The following is a 21,177-nucleotide window of genomic DNA, read 5'->3' on the forward strand; positions in this document are numbered from 1 at the left end:
ATATTCCTTTATGTTGTAGTTAAATGTTGAAGTGTGTACATTTTTCAATGTGTATCTAGTTTCTCCAATGTCATCAAACTGCAGAGACGACTATAAACAAGGTTACTGTCTTTATCACTGTGGTGCTATCAAAACCTTTCTCTGAGAATCACAACCAACCGACTCAGCAGCATTGGTTGAACTAATAGCGTTAGTTTGGGGGTAGGGGTCTGTTGGATCAACCAATAGCAGCCAGGGGGAGTGTTCAGGAAACCTGTCTGAAAATAGCCTTATATTTCAAGTACTGTTTAATGTTGCTGGTAACACAAACTATAGCTTTAAAAGCTTTTCTTTTTTTTCTCTGAGAGAGAATTCATGTAAATTCAGTTAAATGTGTTGTAAGGTATTTTTTTATTCCACATGAAAACATTTTTTTTAACATTGATAATAATAGGAAATGTTTCTTGAGCAGCAAATCAGCATCTTAGAATGATTTCTGAAGGACAATGTGACACAAGAACAAATTACATTTTATATTTAAAATATAAATGAAATATATTTAAATATGAAACAATAATTTTAAATTGTAATAATATTTACTGTTATTTTTGATCAAACAAATGCAGCCTTAGTGAGCATAATTTACTTCTTTCAATAATTTAAATCTTGAAAAAGTTACCGCTCTTAAACTTTTGAATGTCAATGTTGATATAAATATGCTAGAAATATATAAATATTCTATCTTTGATTTACAGAGTACTACACTTAAAGAAAAAATAAAACTTTTGAAATGTAAAAAATTGTCTTCCATTTATTTTTTATATGTCTGTAAGACTGTTTTATGTTCATTATCTAGACCTATCTGCAAATATTAATTACACCATAACGCTGGATGCCAAGCGAGAGAAATATCGAGCAAACTTCTCACCCAAAAACCGGCTCCTCAGTGATGTGCTGAACATTGGATTGAATGCAGAAACTTGCAGAAGTCATCGTTTCTTTATAGACGTAAGTCTGAACCACTTTTTGACAATACTTTTTTTCTTATCGCACTCTTTTGATTAACTGAGTCAGTTATTCTGGCTGTAAGAATGAAATCTCAATGGGAATATTTAGGGCCCAAGCATCGATGGTGTGAGGACCCTATTGTAATTGCTCAGTCAATTATTCTTCTTCTCCGAAATGAATTGCATTTGCGAGGGCTTAAACATGCTCGAAAACTCATGAAACTTTGCACACGCATCAGAAGTGGTGAAAATTTATGTCAGATATGGGTTTCAGAATTGGGTGTGGCAAAATGGCTCGATAGCGCCACCTACAAAATTTCAATTAAGCTCCCTTTGTGCTATGTTTCGCGTACAGCTATGAAATTTGGTAGACACATGTAACAGCACAACACCTACAAAAAAGTCTCTGGGTGCAAAATCTTAAAACCCAACAGGAATTGAGATATTTTGAATTTTCTCTGCAAAATTTTTGCAGCTTTTGCCATTTCCAGACATTGTAATTTTAACAAACTCCTCCTAGAGCTTTAATCAGATCAATATCATATTTCATCAGTCTAATCTAAAGGCTTTTGCGATGTTAAATTGCGAAGATCTAGAGTTTTCACTGAAGGGCGTGTCCGTGGCGGCCTGACAAAATTCAATGTTTCGGCAACAGGAAATGTCATGTTTTACACTGTGATTAACTCCTCATTGAGATTTAACCAGAACAACATCATATTTGGTCTGTCTAATCTTAAGATCTTTGCGATGTTAAATTGCGAAGATCTTGAGTTTTCACTGATGGGCTTGTCTGTGGCGGCCTGACAAAGTTCAATGTTTTGCCATGAAACAGGAAGTTGTTGTAAGTCAGGCATACAATGTCCGATCTGCCCCAAACTTCACATGTTTGATAAGAGTCCTGGCCTAAAGACATCTATATGCCAATATTCAGTTAGTCATAGCGCCACCTTCTGGCAACAGGAAACGGCATGCTTTACACTGTAATTCACTCTCAGAAACACATTTAAATATGCCACGAAGTACCAAACATGCTAGAAACACGTTAAATCATGCAACACTTGGCTAAGTGCTAAAGTATGCGATGAACGCCACGAAACAGGAAGTTACTGTAACTCAGGCATACAATGTTGTTTGATAATAGTCCTGACCTGAACGCATCTACATGGCAAAATTCAGTTATAGTCAAAGCAGCACTTGTTGGCAGCAGAAAGTGTGGTGCATCAAAATGACTTTGCCATATGTTTTCCTCTATTTATACACTTAAATGAATACCACCCACTGTTCACTGTTTTCCTAAGGCCACCAGGTGGCGGTGGGCCCAGGTGCGAGGGCCCTTTCATCGCTGCTTGCAGCTTTAATTAAATCTTGTTCCTTCTAGTAAGGTGGCAATACAAACTGAAAATACTGATTTTACTGTAAATTATTGTCATTTATCTATTCTTGCCCACTCAGGCTTTCTCAGAAGATGATCTGAACCCAGTGTCCAATCAGTTGATGTTCACTTTTGAGGGTCTACCAATTGCCACACTGCAAAACATAAAGCCAATACTGCTGCCAGAGATAAAGACCACCACAGACTACAATGTAAGAGAAGTATGAATCATTCAGATGTAACATTAAAGGGAAAGCTAAACTAAAAATGAAACCTCTGTCATCATTTAGGTCTACTGCATTGTATGACTTTCTTTCTTAGACTTGACTTTCTTTTTTTTTTTTTTTAATGTATTGTTGTTTTTTATCTAACTCAGAACTCATTTACTATGCTCATTTTTATATGTTTTACATGTTCAGTTAAAACAGGTCAAACATGCATTTTAGTCTGGGACTAGCCTTGTCTGAGAAACCAGGGGCTAGTGTAATACAGTGATGCAGTTATATATGATTTAAGAATGTACTGTATATCTAAATATCTCACCTCATTCCACAGCTGGATTTTGAGATAAACTGTGGACATGATGATATTTGTGTTGATGACCTCAGGATGGATTTCAATTTCTCTGGGTGAGCAAATACTTGTGATTAGTTATTCTGTATTACATTAAAGATCAGCAAATAGTTTAAGAATGGAGATGCAGCAATTACTTTCATCCTTGTTATACTGTGAGAATCTCTCTTTGGTTTCTGTGATCCAGGGCTACAAACATAGAGGTTGGAATAATGCAGGAGATCAATGTGACAGTGTTTGTAGAGAACAGAGGAGAAAACTCATACAACACTCTCTTCACCCTCAAATACCCCTTTGGACTTTCCTACAGGAGATTCACATCTAAACAGGTGACACCAGGATGATTTTATTAAAGAGACTCACAATTTGTCCACGAATCAAGTACAGTTTTTCTGAAAGGCAGTTTTTTAAGCAACTGGAATGTTTATTGCCATTGAATTTGCTATGAGTTTATTATTGAATGAATATTTACACATGATTTTCTGTATGAGCAGGGCAGAGTGGAGTGTGAATCTCTGGACAGTGAGCAAAGAGGTTCATTTGGAGAAACCACCTGCCACATCAGTAAACCCATCCTCAAGGGCAACGCTCAGGTGAGCTCACTTTTTCAACTGTGTTTTTCTGTTCAAGCACTCATCGTTTCCTCTGTGTCCACTTCTAGGATGTGTTTTATATTACATACAGCATCGATAAAGAAAGCACCTTTGATCAAAGTGTGGCATTCACCGCTCAGATCAACAGGTATTATATATTTTCTGTGAGCTGTTTGAGTGCACTCAGTGTACAAATACATCGCTTAACTATGACTGATAACTGAAAATGCTACTGCTAACCAAAACCTTCCATCACTTACAGTGGGAATGACCAACACTCTCAAACCAGTCAGTTATTCAGACAGAAATGCATTGGTGTCAAATATGCCATTAACATTGCCTTAATAAGGTTAGTGCTCTTGTTTTTCAACAGTCATTCTCAACTGGTTTTGCTTCAGCACCAAGAATTGACAATAAACATTATTTCCACTTGATGTTCAGTGTAAAAATTCTGGGGTTCTAAAGCAAAAATAACCGCAATTCATATATAAATTGCAGTTGGTTTTGCTTTAAAAGAATCATTAAGATTTTGTAATGTTTTCGAAAGAAGTCTCTTCTGCTCAAGGCTGCATTTATTTAATCAAAAATACAGTAAAACAGTAATATGTAAGCAATAAGGTACGAGAGGCTGTGCTGTATCGTGAATAAGTCACGGCTGAAGGCCGTTGTTAGCAACCACTTCAGCCGTGACTTATTCAAGATACAGCACTACTAGCCTCGAGTACCTTATTGCTTTTATAAAATGGTTACCACACAATACAAATATTCAAGCCAGAAATATGTATCAATGCAACTTTCATGAAGTAAACTTTTTCTAAAAGTCTTCCTTCCGCCGGAAAAATTTGTCCCTGACTGTGAACAGCAATAGTTCAAAAGTTATCACGCCATTAGATGGCGGCAAAGAATGTCTTTATGAGTGTGTCAGTCAGTAGCGAAGACTTTTATTTTGAAAAGACTGAATTGTTGTGAACACGGAACAAGACGCAACTGACAAATGCTTTGACTAGCGCTGTCAGTCACGGGAAAACCCCTTAACTGTTAAAAGGACAAGATAATACATCAGACATTTAAACAGATTTTTTTATTATGAACATAGGACTGACCTGAAGGAAAATGCTAAATCTAAATGCAGGTAATAAAGTTGCTCAGTCGATCTCTTTCTCACAACACTCTTCTACATAATACAGTAAGCTTCAATGAACAATATCAATTGAGAACATACGTTGCTAAGAGTGGTTGCTAAGGGTGTTGTGTAGTGATACACAGAACCGTTGGGTGAAGCGGTCATAGACGTGTTCTATCGTGAATAAAACACAGCTATTGACCAATCAGAATCAAGGACAGGAACTAACCATTTTATAATGTGAAATATTACAATTTAATAAAAAAAAAAAACATTCCACAGAGTCGTTTACACTGCGCTCTCTCATCTCATATCTTGTAAGATATGAAATCATGCTTTGTATTTTGAACTTCATGAGTATTGTGTCTTGTGTTGCATGTAAATTGTTAGTGGATGCATTTACTAGGATCACATTGTGTGGGGATAATTGTTGTTTAACACAATCAAGTCAGTGATTTGTAACATTCTTCAATTTGGATGAGATTAATAAGTAATTGTTTAAATAGTCGGTGGAGGGATTAGAGCATTCAACTAAGGACGGCCTGTGAGCCGAAACATCTGTTTTGTTCCCCTGTGAATAATGTAAAGAAATATGAAATAAAGAGCCTAAAGATTTTTGAGTGGAGATCACAGCTGTATTCTTTAAAAAAAAAAAAAAAAAAAAAAAAAAATTTCTCTATTGATGCAAAGCTGAATTTTCAGCATCATTACTCTAGTCTTCAGTGTCACATGATCCTTCAGAAATCATTCTAATATGCTGATTTGCTGTTCAAGAAACACTTATTTTTATTGTCAGTGTTGAAAACAGTTGTGCTCCTTCATGTTTGAACTATTTGAAATGAGAAGTGAAAGCAGTGCAAGTCAGCAACTTCACTTAAAAGCCAGATGTCATTGTGTTGATGAGTAAACGGTTCAAACAGATCAATCTCATCAGACAACTTGAGGAATTAATGGTTGTCCCACAGTAAAGAAATCCAAAATGTCTGATACATTTTTCTCTTTATTTTAAATAAGACATGAAGATTCAAGCCTCAATATTAATTTTACTGCGCAGAAAAATGATCTTGATAGACCAGTCAAACAGATCCTAAAGGTACTGGAATGAAATTCACACACTTCAATGAACATAAACATTAATTAAACATTATCAGATCGAAACCTGAATTTCAGTGTCTTTTCATTGCAAAAATGGTATTTTAATGTCCTTCTCTCTTTCAGGTTGAAAATGACTTTAGAGAATTAACATTCAAAGTTTCCATCAGAGTACCAGTGATTCTGGGAGATAAATTCATCTGGACTGACAAAAACCTACAGGTAAGTATATATGAATCCGTTAGGAAAAGACCATCTACTGTAGATCACATTTGTCAAATTAAACAACCAAACACTAGAGTTTGTGCTTTTTAGATCCCAGACTGTGTGAAACAGAGGGATGAGCGGCCGTTTGTAACAGATTTTGTGGAAGTAATTAAAAAAGATCATGTGGTGGTGAGTGTTTGAGTTTCATTCCCTGATATAACCAAAACAAATCCATAAAATATCATGTTTCAACTTCTTTGTGCATTGACCACATTGCTCTGTCTGTGTGTCTGTGTCTATGTGTGTGTGTGTGTGTGTGTGTGTGTGTGTGTGTGTGTGTGTGTGTGTGTGTGTGTGTGTGTCAGAACTGCTCTGTGGCGGTGTGTGCCGTGTTCAGCTGTGACATCACTCTCATAAAGAATGAAAGGAAACTCTATTATATATCTGGCAACGTGAGCTCTGGATGGATAGAGCAGGTATCTGACTTTTAAAGCAAATTCATATCACAGAACATATATATATATATATATATATATATATATATATATATATGATATATATGATATATATATATATATGATATATATGATATATATATATATATATATATATATATATATATATATATTCATAATTGTTTGATCATTTCTTATTGTCATGATCTGTGTCTCTTTTAGACTGGACTCAGAGCTGCTGTGTTTGAGTTGGTCAGTTCAGCGTCTCTGGAATATGACGAGAGCAAATATATTTTCTTTTCCTCTGATTCTCAATACACTGAACCATCTCTCCAGGTAATGCATTTTCTTCACAAATTAACCAAAAATAAAATTTTAATAAAATAAAAAAATAATATAAAAGATTTAAATAAAATTTTATAAAATTTAAACCGAAAACACTTATTTCACAAGTTCGCCTGGCCATTCAGTCTGAATGCTTAATGGTAAAACAAACTTGGCTTGCTGTCCTCGAAGTCGGCTCGAACCTGAGGCTCGGCTCGAGCTCCGAGTTAAACCCCCCTATAACAGTAATGCGCAGAGGGAGAATAAGAGAAATAGAGGAGGAGATGGGTAGGAGGGGGGATGCTGGAAGAATATTGTCACTGGGATGACTCGTAATGATGATTGACAGGACTGAATGTTTAGGCTCCTCGCCAACCTACATTTGGAACTACATTAAAAATAAAGTTTTAACCTGTATTGTTATGCACTGTAAATTTACATATACTAGATCTTACATTTTTCAACCCATGCATATCTAGAAAAATCCTTGCATGTTTCAGGTGTTAATGATATTATGCTTATATGTGAAGGTGGATTGTCAGAGGTTATATTGTATTCATGTGTGTGTATGTAGATTAACACTCAAGTGGAGGTGTATGAGGAGGCGAACCTGACCAATGTGATCACTGGAGGGGTGAGTGGAGGGGTGATAGGAGGACTGCTGCTACTGGCTCTCATCACAGCACCCCTCTATAAGGTGTGTATGTTCAACTTTGAACCTTCCATTTTCAGCTGTCTAACTTCAATGTTATAATGCATATGCCTTAATTATCATTTCCTTTCAGGCTGGATTCTTTAAAAGCCAATACAAGCAGTTGCTAGAAAACGCAGAAGAAATTGCTGAAGATGAGCCAATCAATGCAATGTTAGGTTAACAAAAACAACCAACCACAATAGCGGTATATTAAAGAATCAAATATGGCTTTACATGCAAATGTGTAGAATATAGTATGTGTATGTATGCAAATATTATTGATATACTGCTTGCATGATTATCATAAGCTTTTTTTATTAACAAATTCTGTAATGTGTTTATCAAATAAAAGGGCCTGCTGTACAGTTAAATGCGCTGATGCTTTAAATGAAGAAACAACTACAATCAGTCACTGACAGCTGAAGTGTGTGCTTCCAAACTGGTCTGTTGAATCACATATAATTTCATTAGAATTAGGGTTAAGGTAAAGTCAGTATAATATTTACCTAATAATAACGAAATCAACTGCGAGCGGGTTTCTGCTTAACTGGTTTTGGGGGTGGGGGGTGGGGGGTTCCACTTTTCAGTAGACTTAACAGTTATTGTAACATCAACATCCCAGGAAGTGTGAGGAGAACTATTTGAAATGAGAAGTGAAGGCAGTGCAAGTCAGCAACTTTATTTATAAGCCAGACGACATGCAGTAAAGACTCTGAGGTTAACCATCGCCCGAGTTGTGCCAGTGGAGCCTACACCGGGCTCAGGAAAAGAGTCTTCAAAGACCGAGACCTATCAGCCCAAACAAAACTCCTGGTCTACAGAGCTGTTGTCCTCCCCACCCTGCTGTATGGTGCCGAGTCATGGACCACCTACAGCAGGCACCTGAAAGCCATGGAGCAATACCATCAAAGATCCTTACGAAAGATTCTGAGGATCAGCTGAGAGGAAGCTAACATGACCAGCATCACCACTACAATAATGCAGAACCAACTTCGATGGACTGGCTATGTCATCCAATACACGTCTCTCCAACGCCGATAGCCTAGTGGTTAATGTGGCGACATATGGTGTAAATGCATTCTCGGCGACCCGAGTTCAATTCCCGTCTCGAAGTCCTTTGCTGATTCTGCCCAATGCTTTCCTGTCTGCTCTCTACTGTCCTCTCTGAATAAAGGCATAAAAAGCCCATAAAATATAACTTAAAAAAAAAAGAATAAATAAATTTCCATTATGAGATCTTCCTTAAGATCTTAATGTTAGAAATCCAAGTCACACCTTTCATTTAAAAAAAAAAAAGAAAAAAGAAAAGAAATAATGCCAGTTATAGGCAGTATATCATCACAACCACAATGAAATTGTCTAAAAAGTGTTTTGTATATTTTTTATTGTACATATCCTTTAAAACGTGTTGTAAATGTATTACAAATTGTATTTAATATTTACACCCAATGAAAGGATATAGACAGAAGATAAAGATAACAATAATTTATTTAAAATAGAAACACTTAATCAGCTGAAATGCTATTGATCCTACTGTCCATATGTGAAGTCATACTGTATGCGGAAAGTACTTTTTACTATTTCCTTTGGAAAAAAAGTTAAATCAGAAGGTGTAAAGACATATAAAACATCAACAGATTACGCAACTGATTGTGACAAATTATGTTGCTACATCAATATCCAGTAAAATTTTTTTTGTGATTTGTGAAACACAAAATGCACCTATATACCTATATACACCTATATAGTAATTTCAACAGTAAAAATATTATTTCCAAATGTATAGAAAAAGAATGCAGGATATGGGGGGGGGGACGGGACTATTTAAAAGTCAGTGAATAATTAAAATTATGTAAAATTATTCAAGAAAACAACTAAATATTGCAAGATCAAGACTCTTTACATCAGTGTAATTGACTAAGCACAAACCCCACTTATGTTAGCATCACATCGTTGTCTATTTTTGTACACTACAGTTCAAATTTTGGGGTCAATATTATTTTTAACGTTTTTATTTAATCAAAAATGCAGTAAAAACAGCAGCATTGTTTATTATTACAATTTAAAATAACTGATTTCTTTTGTAATATGTTTTAAAATGTAATTTATTCCTGTGATGCACAGCTGAATTTTCAGCAGTCATTCTTTGATGAATAGAAAGAAGTAAAGAACAGCATTTTTTTTAATTAGATTTTTTTTTGTAACATTATAACTGTCTTTACTGTCAGTTTTGATGCATTCTTGCTAAATAAAATTATTTCTTTGAAAAAAAGATTACTGACCCTAAACTTTTGAATTTATCTTTAGTAGTGTATCTTTACATACAACAAAAGAAAAGTATTGCTATAAGCAAAAGAAAATATAATAGCAAAAACATTTGTGGAAGAGATGTTGCAGAAGATGGAATTTTAGGTTCTGTATTTATTGATGAGGAAAGAGGAAGAGGAGGAGGAAGACCCGGACAGGTGTAACTGTTGTCAGAATCATCTCCAGTGGAGGTAAACTGCACAAAACCTGGAGGATCGCTGCACATGAAGGAGGTGATCCATTCCTGATAGCGGGATACTCTGGTGTAAACACCGGGATATTCAGGTCGAGCACAGCCAATCCCAAAGCTAACGATACCAGACTGGACCCATACAGAGCTCTGCCTGCTCACCATCGGACCTCCTGAATCTCCCTGAAAATACAAATCAATGCAATCATTGTAGAAAGAGACATGCTGTTCAAGAGTTTGGGTAAGTAAGATTAAATAAATTATTTCTATTTCAAATAGATTTGTTCTTTTGAACTTTCAATTCATCAAAGTATCCTTAAAAATGTATCATGGTTTCCACAAAAATATTAAGCAGATCAACTTTTATTAACATTGATAATAATAAAATGTTTCTTGCAAATCAGCATATTCATCATGTGACACTGAAGACTGGAGTAATGCTGAAAATTCAGCTTTGCCATCACAGTAATAAAATACATTTTAAAATATATTCAAATGAAAAAGTTATTTTGAACTGTAATAATATTTCACAATATTACTGTTTTTACTGCATTTTTAATCAAATAACTGCAGTCTTAGGTAAATGCAGCATAAGACACTTCAAAATCATTCAAATATATGGCAGTCAGATCTCTGTCTCATTTGTTCTGGTTTTGTACAGACCTGTTAAACTTTTGGAGTAGTATATTTGTTTTTTCCCCCATTTTTTTTTTTAAGGTTTTAACCTTTAACCTTTTTTTAAAGGTTGTTAAACCTGATTATTACTGGGTATGATGCTTGCAACAACAACAAAAACAAAAATACTCTTAAATTGGAAATCTTCAGACTTCACTTGTTAAAGGATTAGTTCTCTTTCAAATGAAAATTACCCCAAGCTTTACTCACCCTCAAGCCATCCTAGCCTAGGTGTATATGACTTTCTTCTTTCTGATGAACACAACCTGAGAAATATTAATAAATATCCTGACGCATCTGAGCTTTATAATGGCAGTGAACGAGATCAACGAGTATGAGCTGAATAAAGTGCTTTCACCCACATCCATCCATCATAAACGTACTCCACACGGCTCCAGGGGCTTAATAAAGGCATTCTGTGTGAAGTGAAGCGATGTGTTTGTGTAAAAAAATATATCTATATTTAACAAGTTATTAAGTAAAATATCGAGCTTCTGCCAGACAGTTACACTTTTTCCGTAAGTTGAATAGGGAAGGCGTAGGACATTCAGCGTAAGCTTTTTGAAGAATATGGAATCGCGTTCTGGTGGAAGCACTTGTGATGCGATCATTTGTGCCTATAAAGCATATACATTTTGATTTTTTTCGAAAATGACCGATCGTTTCGCTAGATAAGACGCTTATTCCTCGTCTGGTATCGTTTAAAGCCCTTTGAAGCTGCACTGAAACTGTAATTTTGACCTTCAACCATTTGGAGACCATTGAAGTCCACTATAAGGAGAATAATCCTGGAATGTTTTCATTAAAAACCTTAATTTCTTTTGGACTGAAGAAAGAAGGACATGGACATCTTGGATGACATGGGGGTGAGTAAATTATCAGGAAATTTTTATTTGAAAGTGAACTATTCCTTTAAATTAAAATTAAATTGTGTACTAAAATAAATAATATATTTGCCAAGATGGTTGATTGCGAATAAAAGAGCTCTGTATTCCCTGCTCCAATTGCATTCGTTGATGCGTTCCTCAGCAGTTCATGTTTTGGTAATAATGCCATTGGTTGACAATCATAGCACACTGCTCAAACATTATAAAACTTACAAAACCAAATGAAACGCTTGGATTGAACACTTTAATTGATTAAACATTTTTATGCAAAACCTTTAAATCACTGTTTGTTTGTTCCAATTGGAATTAAGTGCTTCCATCCACATCCATCCATCATAAACATATTACATAAATGTAAATTCAGTCATACTGTTGGATAATAGTTGTTGCTGAGTGTAAAATGGAGATGCGTGGTAATTTTATAGCCTATAAAAATGTAAGCAAAAAACAACATTTTGGTGTAACATAAATCAATGTGTTTTAGAACAGCAGAAGACACAAATCTTAATTAATTCCCCAACATTACTGAGAAATGTTGCAAACCATCCCTTTGCGCCACCTGGTGTTGATCTAACGAACGAGTGCCACATGTGACTGGGTCGTATTTGACGCCACGGTCTCTCACCCCTTATTTACACTGCACAGGTCTGCTGCGCGTTACGACTACCGGAGCTGATCCGCGGTCACTCTAGTCAATGCTTGTGTTTACACCAGCTGCGCAGCGGCATGTTTCAGAAGCCTGCTCATATTTCACATCACTAGGAGGCCAGAAATTGACGACAAGAGATTTGAAGTTGAACAACTTGAAATTTCTTTGTCTATCGTCCATAACTGGACTTTTAATTGTATTAACTTCGTCTGTAGGCTACAGCAAAATGAAGTATGGCATAGCAATAAACACAATTAAACCAGACAAAATATAACAATTTAGCCATTAAAAACACGAAAAATCAAGGGAAACAATGTCGGACAGGCAAATCTCGTGGTCTCACGAATCCAGCCACTTCGCTTCTGAAATGCGTCTAGTGTGAGTTGACACCGCGTAGAGGACGGAACAAAATCTCGCCGAAGCCTTAACGTAATAGGTGGTAATAGACATTTTGGTTGACTACCTACTGTAAACTTGGCATAAATATGTGTGCACTGTACAGACACTCTAGATGTGCAACGTTTATAAATCAGGCCCCTGGTCTTAGTTTTATCTTTTATTTAAAAAAACAAACAAAATAAAACAGTCAAGATACGGCTGAATCAACCTATTCCCATCGTAAGTGCAATCCTTACCACACCCTTGTGGCACGAGGTACTACAGCAACTTACTAGGTGTTGGGAAGGTTACGGCTAGGCCTGAGTTTCAACCTCATAACATAGCTCAGGTTGTGGTGTTTTTTATAGGGACCCTTGTCACTACATAGACACAATGTTGAACTAACCGCTGAAATTGTCGTGACACTCTCTCGGATCCTCAGCACAAACCTTTTATACCCGAATGTCCGGGGGAGTGGCATGCAAATTCCACTCACCAATTCTCATTGGCCTTTCATGAAGTATCAGAGTTTAGGGTTCCCAAAGTACCCGTAGTGTCACTACATCAACACAACGTCTCGTTCCCTCCATGAGGAATGGAGGTTACAATAGCAACCAAGACGTTTTGGGAGACTAAGTGACTTTAACAGGGTTTGTGTACCTGACATGAGTCCTTGCCTCCCTCCAGTAGACCAGCACAGATCATGTTGTCTGTTATATTTCCAACTCCATAGAGGCAGTTGCACTGTCTGTTACCAATTACAGGAACCTCCACTTCCTGTAGAACATTAGGGGACGGGAGGGACACTGTAGGAAAGACATGAGAAGTTATTCACTCTACATTGTCACTAACTATCTTGTTTCAAATGGGATTGTGAAAGGTGTTTCTTGTTGAGTTTAATGTAACTAAGTGAAGCAGGAATGAATTCTCACCTTCTTCATTAATGTTTCCCCATCCAGTGATCCAGCTCTCTGTGCCGCTGTTAAACACACTGCCATCAGCTGCTAGACACACGGGGCTGATGTAATCAGTGAAGGTGACAGGAGAGCTCAATTTGAGCAGAGCGATATCATTGTCATTTTTAAGATAGTTGTAACTGGGATGTTTGATGACTGTCCTGACATTTCTGTACACTACGTTAGGGTTGAAGCCTTCCTGGGTCTGTTGCCCCAAAACCACCATTAAAGAAAAGGTGGGATAGCTGAGGAAGATAAAGAAATAGACAGAGAAAGTAGTCAAGAAGAGTGTTAAATGTGTAAAGCCTGACGCATGAAATAATAATAAGAAAAATCTATTTTTTTTTTCAATAGAACAGTTTATTGAACAATTTAACATGAAAAGAAAATAAGTATGAATAATCAAGTTAACCTAAGCTGCTTCAGTCCAGTGTTCATCTTGAAATATTAACAATTTAAAAGTTATTCTTGTTTACTTTATAAAAATCAGTAAAAAATTCAGCAAAAAGACACGTAAACCATGACTTGAAGGTGGACATTTTACAAGGCATGTAGTAGATTGTGTTCTGTGAACAGATTTTTCGGCAAAGTTTTGATCATGTTGATAATTTAGAAGCCTTAGAAATGTGCACATCACATATGATACCGGGTTAAATCAATTCCTCAATTGAAAAATGTAATCTACTCAAACCATCTATGAAAGCTGAAGTATTTAGTTGAATGAGTTTACCCCTCAACACAATGGGCAGCAGTCAGCACCCACTCTTTGTTGATGAGAGAACCTCCACAGAAGTGATTGCCGTACAGAAGAAGGCTAGCCTGCCACGGCCAGCGTCCAGCTGAAGCGTTCTGACCTCCTACTATCCTGCTGCTGGTGGTAAATGTGGTTCTTCCACACACCTGAGCGCTGGGAAGATTATCTGAGGCTGCAAACACAGAAGACACAATGTTGTTTTACCCAAGTATTGCTGCAGATGGCATCATGAAACTCATTATCAAATTATCGAGAGAAAAAAAAAAAAAAAAAGGCATGATGAAAAAGTAATCCTTTCAAACCAACATAAAATATTGATAAATATTATTAATTCCTATAAGCTCGGTCTGCTGTAGTCAAGACAGCCAAGAAAAATAACACTTTTACATAAGGTTGACATTTAAAAAATTATTAAATGTAAAAATATTATTTGTTGTTTTGAAAGTTGCCTCAAAATCTGAAGGGACACGTGCCAGATTGAATGTACATTCTGCTGTAGTTAGGTTATTTGCACAGTGATTATCAACCAAAAGCAGTGGTATCAATTATTTTACTACGTAACAAGAAACTAAATTGTTGTACCTTGAAGGTTAGTTCTGTCACAAAATCCTGCAAAACACAACAGTGACAGATGTTACATACAGTATATCTTACAACTCCGTTACACACACTATTTGAAGAAACAAACAAATGAGACAATATTGAGACAATAATTATAAAATTAGAAACTGATGGTACATTTCATTAACACACATATATACCATTTCTTTCTGATGAATTGTCGACACGAAATACCCATCTACCCATGACGTCGACATTGCTTGTGTATAGCAGGTTTGTGATGTCAGAAACAGGAATTGAAAAGAAATTAGTAGAGTAAATTGTGTCATAGCCGGACTGTTAATGAAGAAAACAAAGAAAAACTTCATTAAATCCAAAAACATTTCACATTACTAAAGATCATATACTATTATACATTTTCCACACTGCTTTACCTCTACAGCATAGGTGGGGGTAATGTAATCATAATGCATGAGTGTAAATGACAGGTTTTTTCCAGACACCAAAACCACTTGGAAGGTCGACTCCTGGAAGAGACAGGGATTTACTCATTAATACAAGCAACATTGGATATGACAAAGTTCAGTTAAATGAAAATACTATGCAATAAATGTGTGTGCTAATTGAAAGAAAAACTTACTGATTCACTGTTTCCATAATACGGTACTTTATCCCATGTAGCAATAAAAACCCACGAGGCAGAGAAGTTCAAGTTGGGAAAATATTGGTTTATGTCTCTTGAAGCCCGATTCAAGAGAGGACCATCTGATACTTGTCGGGAAGAGATGGTTCCTCCTCCACTATTATAAATGTCTGTCCACAGTGGAGCGATGATGTCTCTAGTTGAGTATGCAGGAAAATAATAGGGATAATATTGGTAGAGTGGCTCATCAAAGGTCAGGTCTCCATTATTATTCACCTGTAGGACCAAAATATGTTATCTGGATTTTCAAGTGACATCATCTATGTGGAATATATATTAATGATTGCCATCAATAAATGCTTCTTACAAATATTTTGTCATATACACGGCCAAAGTACACAAATGGCTGCAGCAAGGGGATCAGTGGAGAACTTCCATCATCCGACTGTGGGTTTTTCTCATCCTCTACATCTCCATATGGGTAGAATATTCCTAATATTCCCAATAGTATCATTATGAGTGTTTTAAAGGAAGGAGGAAATTTTATAATGCCTACATTTTTCTTTCATGTTATATTTCATGTCATATTCTTTATTTTAAACAGTGACATTACCCTCCTCAGGCCCGCCATCAACACGGAATACCCATCGTCCCGTCACATTGACATTGCTGGAGTTGGAGAGTTTATTTTCATCAGGCACAGGAATTGAAAAATAATTACTTGAGTTTATTGTGTCATATCCAGCCTGAGTAAAGAAATAATAATGATAATAATAAAAGAAAATTAATAGGCCAGTCACCAAAAACATTTATTTAAGATCCTGTTATTATTATCTGAGATTTCATTTGTAACAGTATTCTTATTCTGTCCAACCTGAAAACTTTGATCAGTTGAGGAGATATTTCTGTAGTTCATTATGACAAAGGAAAGAGTCCTGCAAATGACTAAAACGACTTGGAAGGAGGATTCCTAGGAAAATTCAGGTTAAAAAAAAAAGTTTCAATAAGAAAACACAGCTTTAAATTGTCTACAACAAAACTCATTTAACAAAGCTATGCTAAATGTATGCAAACCTTTTAAAATTAAACTTAGGTTTAAGAAGATTACCGTAACCATTCAATCTACACACCGTCAAAGAGTTGTTCACGTAGGGCACTCTATCCCAAGTAGCAATGAGGACTGTATGTACTGAGAACCCAAACTGAGGGAAATACTGTTGGACATCATTTCTCGCCCGGTCCAGAATACGGCCTTGAGTTACTAACCGGTATGAGATTCTTCCAGTGACACTACAGTCAAACATTGCCCAGAGTGGAGCTATAATGTCTCTAGTAGAGTTGGCAGGGAAAGCCTTGGGCAGTCTTTCATAAAATGGTTCATCAAATGTCAAATGTCCATTATTGTTGACCTATAGTGAAGATTTGAAGATTAAACTGAAGCAACATGACTTGTAATACATCAATGTACTTTAAATGAAATGTGTTTAACATAACATCTCACATATATGTTCTGGTATTTGCGTCCAAAGTACAAGAAAGGATACTGCAAGTGAAGAGCTGATGAGCTTGCATTACTTTGACAGGGATTCTGAGAAACCGAAGAGCCAGTTGGATAAAACAAACCTGGAAAAAGCAGGTCATCATATGCTATAGCCTTGGTACAGAATATACAATAATTAAACGTTAATGAAGTTCAGGAGAAGGGAAAAAAAAAAGTATTACCAATGTTTGTTGGCAAAGTGTCAACACGAAAAGCCCAACGGCCCATAACATTGACATTTGTGGAGTGGGTCAGGTTAGTGATGTTAGACACAGGAATTGTATAATAACTGGTTGAATCAATAGTGTCATATCCAGCCTAAATAATGATTACAAATATGTTTGTTACATGTCTGTGGATAAGATTCAGCTAATTCTACAAAGAAAAATCTCTCATTACTGTAAAACAATTCTATTGTATCTCTACAAATACATTTGAACAGTCCAGAATATTGCAATTATTAAATTTGAAAATAAAAAAATACAGGGCTTTGAAAAGGTTTCTCACCACTGCAGTATGCTCAGTTTGTGGAATATTGCCATAATTAAATACAATAAATGACAAACCAGATCCTGAGATCAGCAGTACTTGAAAAGAGGAATTCTGGGGGGGAAACAAAACAGACAACATCAAATTATCACACTGTCACAAGAAAACTGAAAACAAATAACAAAACAAATCTTACCTCTGCTGAAGTGTTATAATATCTCACATTATCCCAAGTACAAACAAAAACTGAGTCGGCAGTAAAATTCGTTTGAGGAAAATATTGACGTATATCATTTGTAGCTCGCTGTAGTACTCGGACGCCACTGAATTCTTGGAAGTAAAAGTCACTGTTGTCAATATCTGTCCATAGTGGAGCAACAATGTCCATATTTGTGTAAGCTGGAAGAGTTTGTGGACTTGAAGGAAAATATCGCCGATTAAAAGTAAGAAATCCATTTTTGTAAACCTAAAAGGAGTTTGAAACATCAGATAATAAAACAGACAAATAGTTTTAGTGATTAGTATAAGTAAAAATTGCTAAAAAAAAAAAAAAAATAATAATAATTGTTAAAATAAAATTGTTGTATTAATTAGTGTCCTCACATAAACATAGTTGTATGTGTGCCCGAAGTAAGAAAATGGTGTTTGCAAATAAAGACCATACGGAAATTCAAAAAATCCAAATCCATAATACTGTTGAAGTGTGTGCCCATTCCCAAATGGATAGAACAGTCCTGAAAGCAAACAAGTTTATTTTTCAGCACAGAATTTACCAATTTTACCAATTAATTATTGTACATTTTGAATGATAAACAACAATTAAACATGATATGCAATAAATACCATGTATTTTAAATTATTAAATTACTTTACCATTGTGTTCTGATGTAGTGTCAGTTCGAAATACCCATCGACCCTTGACGTTGACATTGCTTGTGTATGGCAGGTTTGTGGTGTCAGAGACAGGAATTTCAAAGAAATCAGTTGACTCACTTGTGTCATATCCAGACTGTCAATCAATAACAACATGATGAAAAGTTCATTTAAAATCAACAGTTATTATATAGTGATGAAAATAATATATTTTAGTTTCAGTGTCTTTTTCAAATTACTTTACCTTAATAGGATATATGGCCGGGGAAATCGGACCATAATGCATGAGTGTGAATGACATGTTTTTGCCAGACACCAAAACCACTTGAAAGGTCGACTCCTGGAAGATAAAGGGAATTACTACATAAATACAGAGAACATGGGATAATGTTTCCTTATCACAAATTTCTGTCATAGTTCAATTTAACTAACAAGAGACTTACTGTCCTCCTATGAAATCCATAGTACGGTACTTTATCCCACGTTGCAATGAAAACCCACGATGCAGAGAAGTTCAGGTTGGGGTAATATTGGTTTATGTCTCTAGAGGCCCGATTCAAGAGATGACCATCTGTTACTTGTCTGTAAGAGATGATTCCTTTGCGTGTAATGTCAATGTCTGTCCACAGTGGGGCGATGCCATCTACAGACGAGTACATATAATAATAACCGGGATACGGCTGGTAAAACTGTCCTTCAAAAGTCAAGTAACCCTTGTTATTCACCTGTTTTGAGACCAAAAATGTGAAAGCTCAGTCATCTGGACATTCAATTAACATTCTTCATGTGGAGAAAAAAAAGCTACTGATGTTGTTTCAATAAAACTAAGATAGTGTACAGTGTCATGATTGTGACGATGCTGCTTACATATAGTTGATTATAAACAAGCCCAAAGTAGACAAATGGCTGCTCCAGGGTGATCAGTGGAGAACTTCCAAAATCCTCTGCGGGGTTCTTTATATCGTCATCTCCATATGGGTAGAAAATTCCTGCCATTGTAAAAGGAACATCTTAATATTAGATATCCTGCATGTTTAAATGCTTTAGAGTTTACTTTTGTGCAAAAAGTAAACTGTACAAAATATACCAGGGACATTTTACATGTACATCTTACAACGACTTTAAATTCATACTTATTACACTTGTCATGAAGATTTTCTACTTATTTTGTAAGTTGTAATTGGTCTGATTTGATCACATGTGGAACTTGGTTTTAAAAAAAGTCACTGCACAGTATTAAACCGAGTCAAAGGATTACCCTCTTCAGGTCCACCATCAACACGGAATACCCAGCGTCCCGGGACATTGACATTGCTGGAGTTGGACAGTGTATTTTCATCAGGCACAGGGATTGAAAAGTTATTTGTTGAGTTAACTGTGCCATAGCCAGCCTAAGTTAAAAAAAACAAACAAAAAAAAAACAATCATAATCAAAAATTCTTTGCAGTACAAGATATTTACAAGTTCTCTAGAATTATCTTAGTATCAATCAGAGTTCTAATTCTTTCTAACCTGAAAGTGTTGATCGGTAGAGGAGATATTTCCATAGTTCATCATGACAAAAGACAGAGAACCACCAGAGACCAAAACAACTTGAAAAGATGAACTCTGTTACAGAAACAGAAAATTATCCTAATAACACATAGACAGAGTAATTCTGCCTTTATGCTTGATTAATTCTGCAGTGCCGTAAACTAAAAGCAATTTATCTTACCATTATTAATATTCATAAACAGTGTTCCTATTTCTTTTACCCAGATTATCTGAGCGACAAATAAGGTTCATTGTCTACTGTCAAGCACTGCTCACACATAATTCATTTTCAAACCAATCAGCTATCAGTTGCGAGCAGCTTCACTCTAGATCGCATGGAATCCTACTAAAATGACTGTTTCATCCGTGAAATTTCACAAAGCAATGGTAAATGTGACCACACCTTTCGTCTGTCAGTTTTACGTCTATAGTTAAAAGTGATCTTGGTTTGGAGCAATTTTGATAGTTATGTTGGCCAAACATTGATTAACCTGCAAATCAATATTTCCAATCATATTACTTGAATAAAGTGTAGAACACAAAAATTCAAAAAGACTTTTTCCATTGAGAGATAGGCTAGCTTACCGATTGTGAGTTGTTAAAGTATGGTACTTTATCCCAGGTGGCAATGAATAGCAATGAGGCAGTGAAGTTCAGATTGGGAAAATACTGCTTTATGTGGTTTGAGGCTGCTAGTAAGAGTCCGCCTCTGGTGACCTGACGATAGGAGATGGTTCCATTCACAGTGTTGTCCATGTTTGTCCAAAGTGGAGCAATAATGTCTCTGTTGACTTGCGACAGTAAATAATTGGGTACCGGCTCTGAAAGAGGCCCATCAAATGTCAAATGCCCGTTGATATTAACCTGAAGCAGAGATAAACAACATTATAAAGAGATTTGGCAGTATAAAACAGGGACTGAAACTCTTAAAAAGCCAAGGTCATTTTCTTTCAACAAATGGATAGTGTATGATCTGTTTCATTTCACATTCATTTTATATGAGGTTTGAAATTTTACAACTGTGGGACAAGAATTCAATGTAGTTTAAAACTTTTTTTTAAAATAAGAATCATTGAAAAAAATATATATATAAGATTTATCATATATATTATAATACATATATACACATAATGCATATATTTATAAGTATTCAGAGCCTTAACTCAGTTGAAGCACCTCTGACAGTGGTTACAGCATTTTTTTTTTTTTTACAATAAAAATATTTTATTATTATTATTATTATTATTATTATTATACAAGCTTTGCACACAAATCCAGGTGTCACACCCAAAAAGTCTGTAACCACTGTCAGGTGTGCTTCAA

At 35.7% G+C, this 21,177-nt stretch overlaps 3 protein-coding genes across 29 annotated transcripts in view; 1 reads left to right on the plus strand and 2 right to left on the minus strand.

Moving 5' to 3' along the window:
* The window catches only part of LOC127523702 (integrin alpha-X-like), a 113,593-nt gene extending 105,803 nt beyond the window's left edge, over positions 1–7,790 (plus strand). For 24 of the 27 annotated variants that reach the window (XM_051914729.1, XM_051914713.1, XM_051914710.1 and 21 more), the window contains 14 exons: positions 836–987; positions 2,439–2,570; positions 2,914–2,987; positions 3,119–3,260; positions 3,426–3,524; positions 3,593–3,672; positions 3,787–3,873; positions 5,662–5,740; positions 5,866–5,961; positions 6,055–6,135; positions 6,312–6,422; positions 6,624–6,737; positions 7,300–7,422; positions 7,511–7,790. In XM_051914729.1, coding sequence (XP_051770689.1) covers positions 836–987; positions 2,439–2,570; positions 2,914–2,987; positions 3,119–3,260; positions 3,426–3,524; positions 3,593–3,672; positions 3,787–3,873; positions 5,662–5,740; positions 5,866–5,961; positions 6,055–6,135; positions 6,312–6,422; positions 6,624–6,737; positions 7,300–7,422; positions 7,511–7,600 — 1,460 coding nt within the window. In that variant the 3' untranslated portion in view covers positions 7,601–7,790. The remainder of the gene's footprint in view (positions 1–835; positions 988–2,438; positions 2,571–2,913; positions 2,988–3,118; positions 3,261–3,425; positions 3,525–3,592; positions 3,673–3,786; positions 3,874–5,661; positions 5,741–5,865; positions 5,962–6,054; positions 6,136–6,311; positions 6,423–6,623; positions 6,738–7,299; positions 7,423–7,510) is intronic. The other 3 variants (XM_051914718.1, XM_051914715.1, XM_051914714.1) reach the window with 3 other exon arrangements.
* The window catches only part of LOC127523711 (uncharacterized), a 69,361-nt gene extending 51,338 nt beyond the window's left edge, over positions 1–18,023 (minus strand). Inside the window, exons 1-5 of the mRNA XM_051914753.1 lie at positions 17,645–18,023; positions 17,467–17,562; positions 17,142–17,277; positions 16,921–17,042; positions 16,550–16,828 (exon numbers count right to left, since the gene is read on the minus strand). Of these exons, the coding sequence (XP_051770713.1) occupies positions 16,550–16,828; positions 16,921–17,042; positions 17,142–17,277; positions 17,467–17,562; positions 17,645–17,836 (825 nt within the window). The 5' untranslated portion in view covers positions 17,837–18,023. The remainder of the gene's footprint in view (positions 1–16,549; positions 16,829–16,920; positions 17,043–17,141; positions 17,278–17,466; positions 17,563–17,644) is intronic.
* si:dkey-32n7.7 (transmembrane protease serine 9) lies at positions 8,813–16,365 on the minus strand. The gene is made up of 11 exons (XM_051914754.1): positions 16,294–16,365; positions 16,033–16,165; positions 15,787–15,911; positions 15,417–15,695; positions 15,211–15,303; positions 14,977–15,112; positions 14,798–14,824; positions 14,192–14,387; positions 13,438–13,706; positions 13,166–13,311; positions 8,813–10,099 (listed from the first exon to the last, which is right to left on the minus strand). Exons 1-11 carry the CDS (start codon positions 16,333–16,335, stop codon positions 9,737–9,739), a joined length of 1,809 nt encoding a protein of 602 aa, XP_051770714.1. The 5' UTR covers positions 16,336–16,365; the 3' UTR covers positions 8,813–9,736.
* Positions 18,024–21,177: the final 3,154 nt, after the last annotated feature.

This window comes from Ctenopharyngodon idella, chromosome 12 (genome assembly GCF_019924925.1).
Source record: "Ctenopharyngodon idella isolate HZGC_01 chromosome 12, HZGC01, whole genome shotgun sequence".
NCBI classification, from domain to species: domain Eukaryota; kingdom Metazoa; phylum Chordata; class Actinopteri; order Cypriniformes; family Xenocyprididae; genus Ctenopharyngodon; species Ctenopharyngodon idella.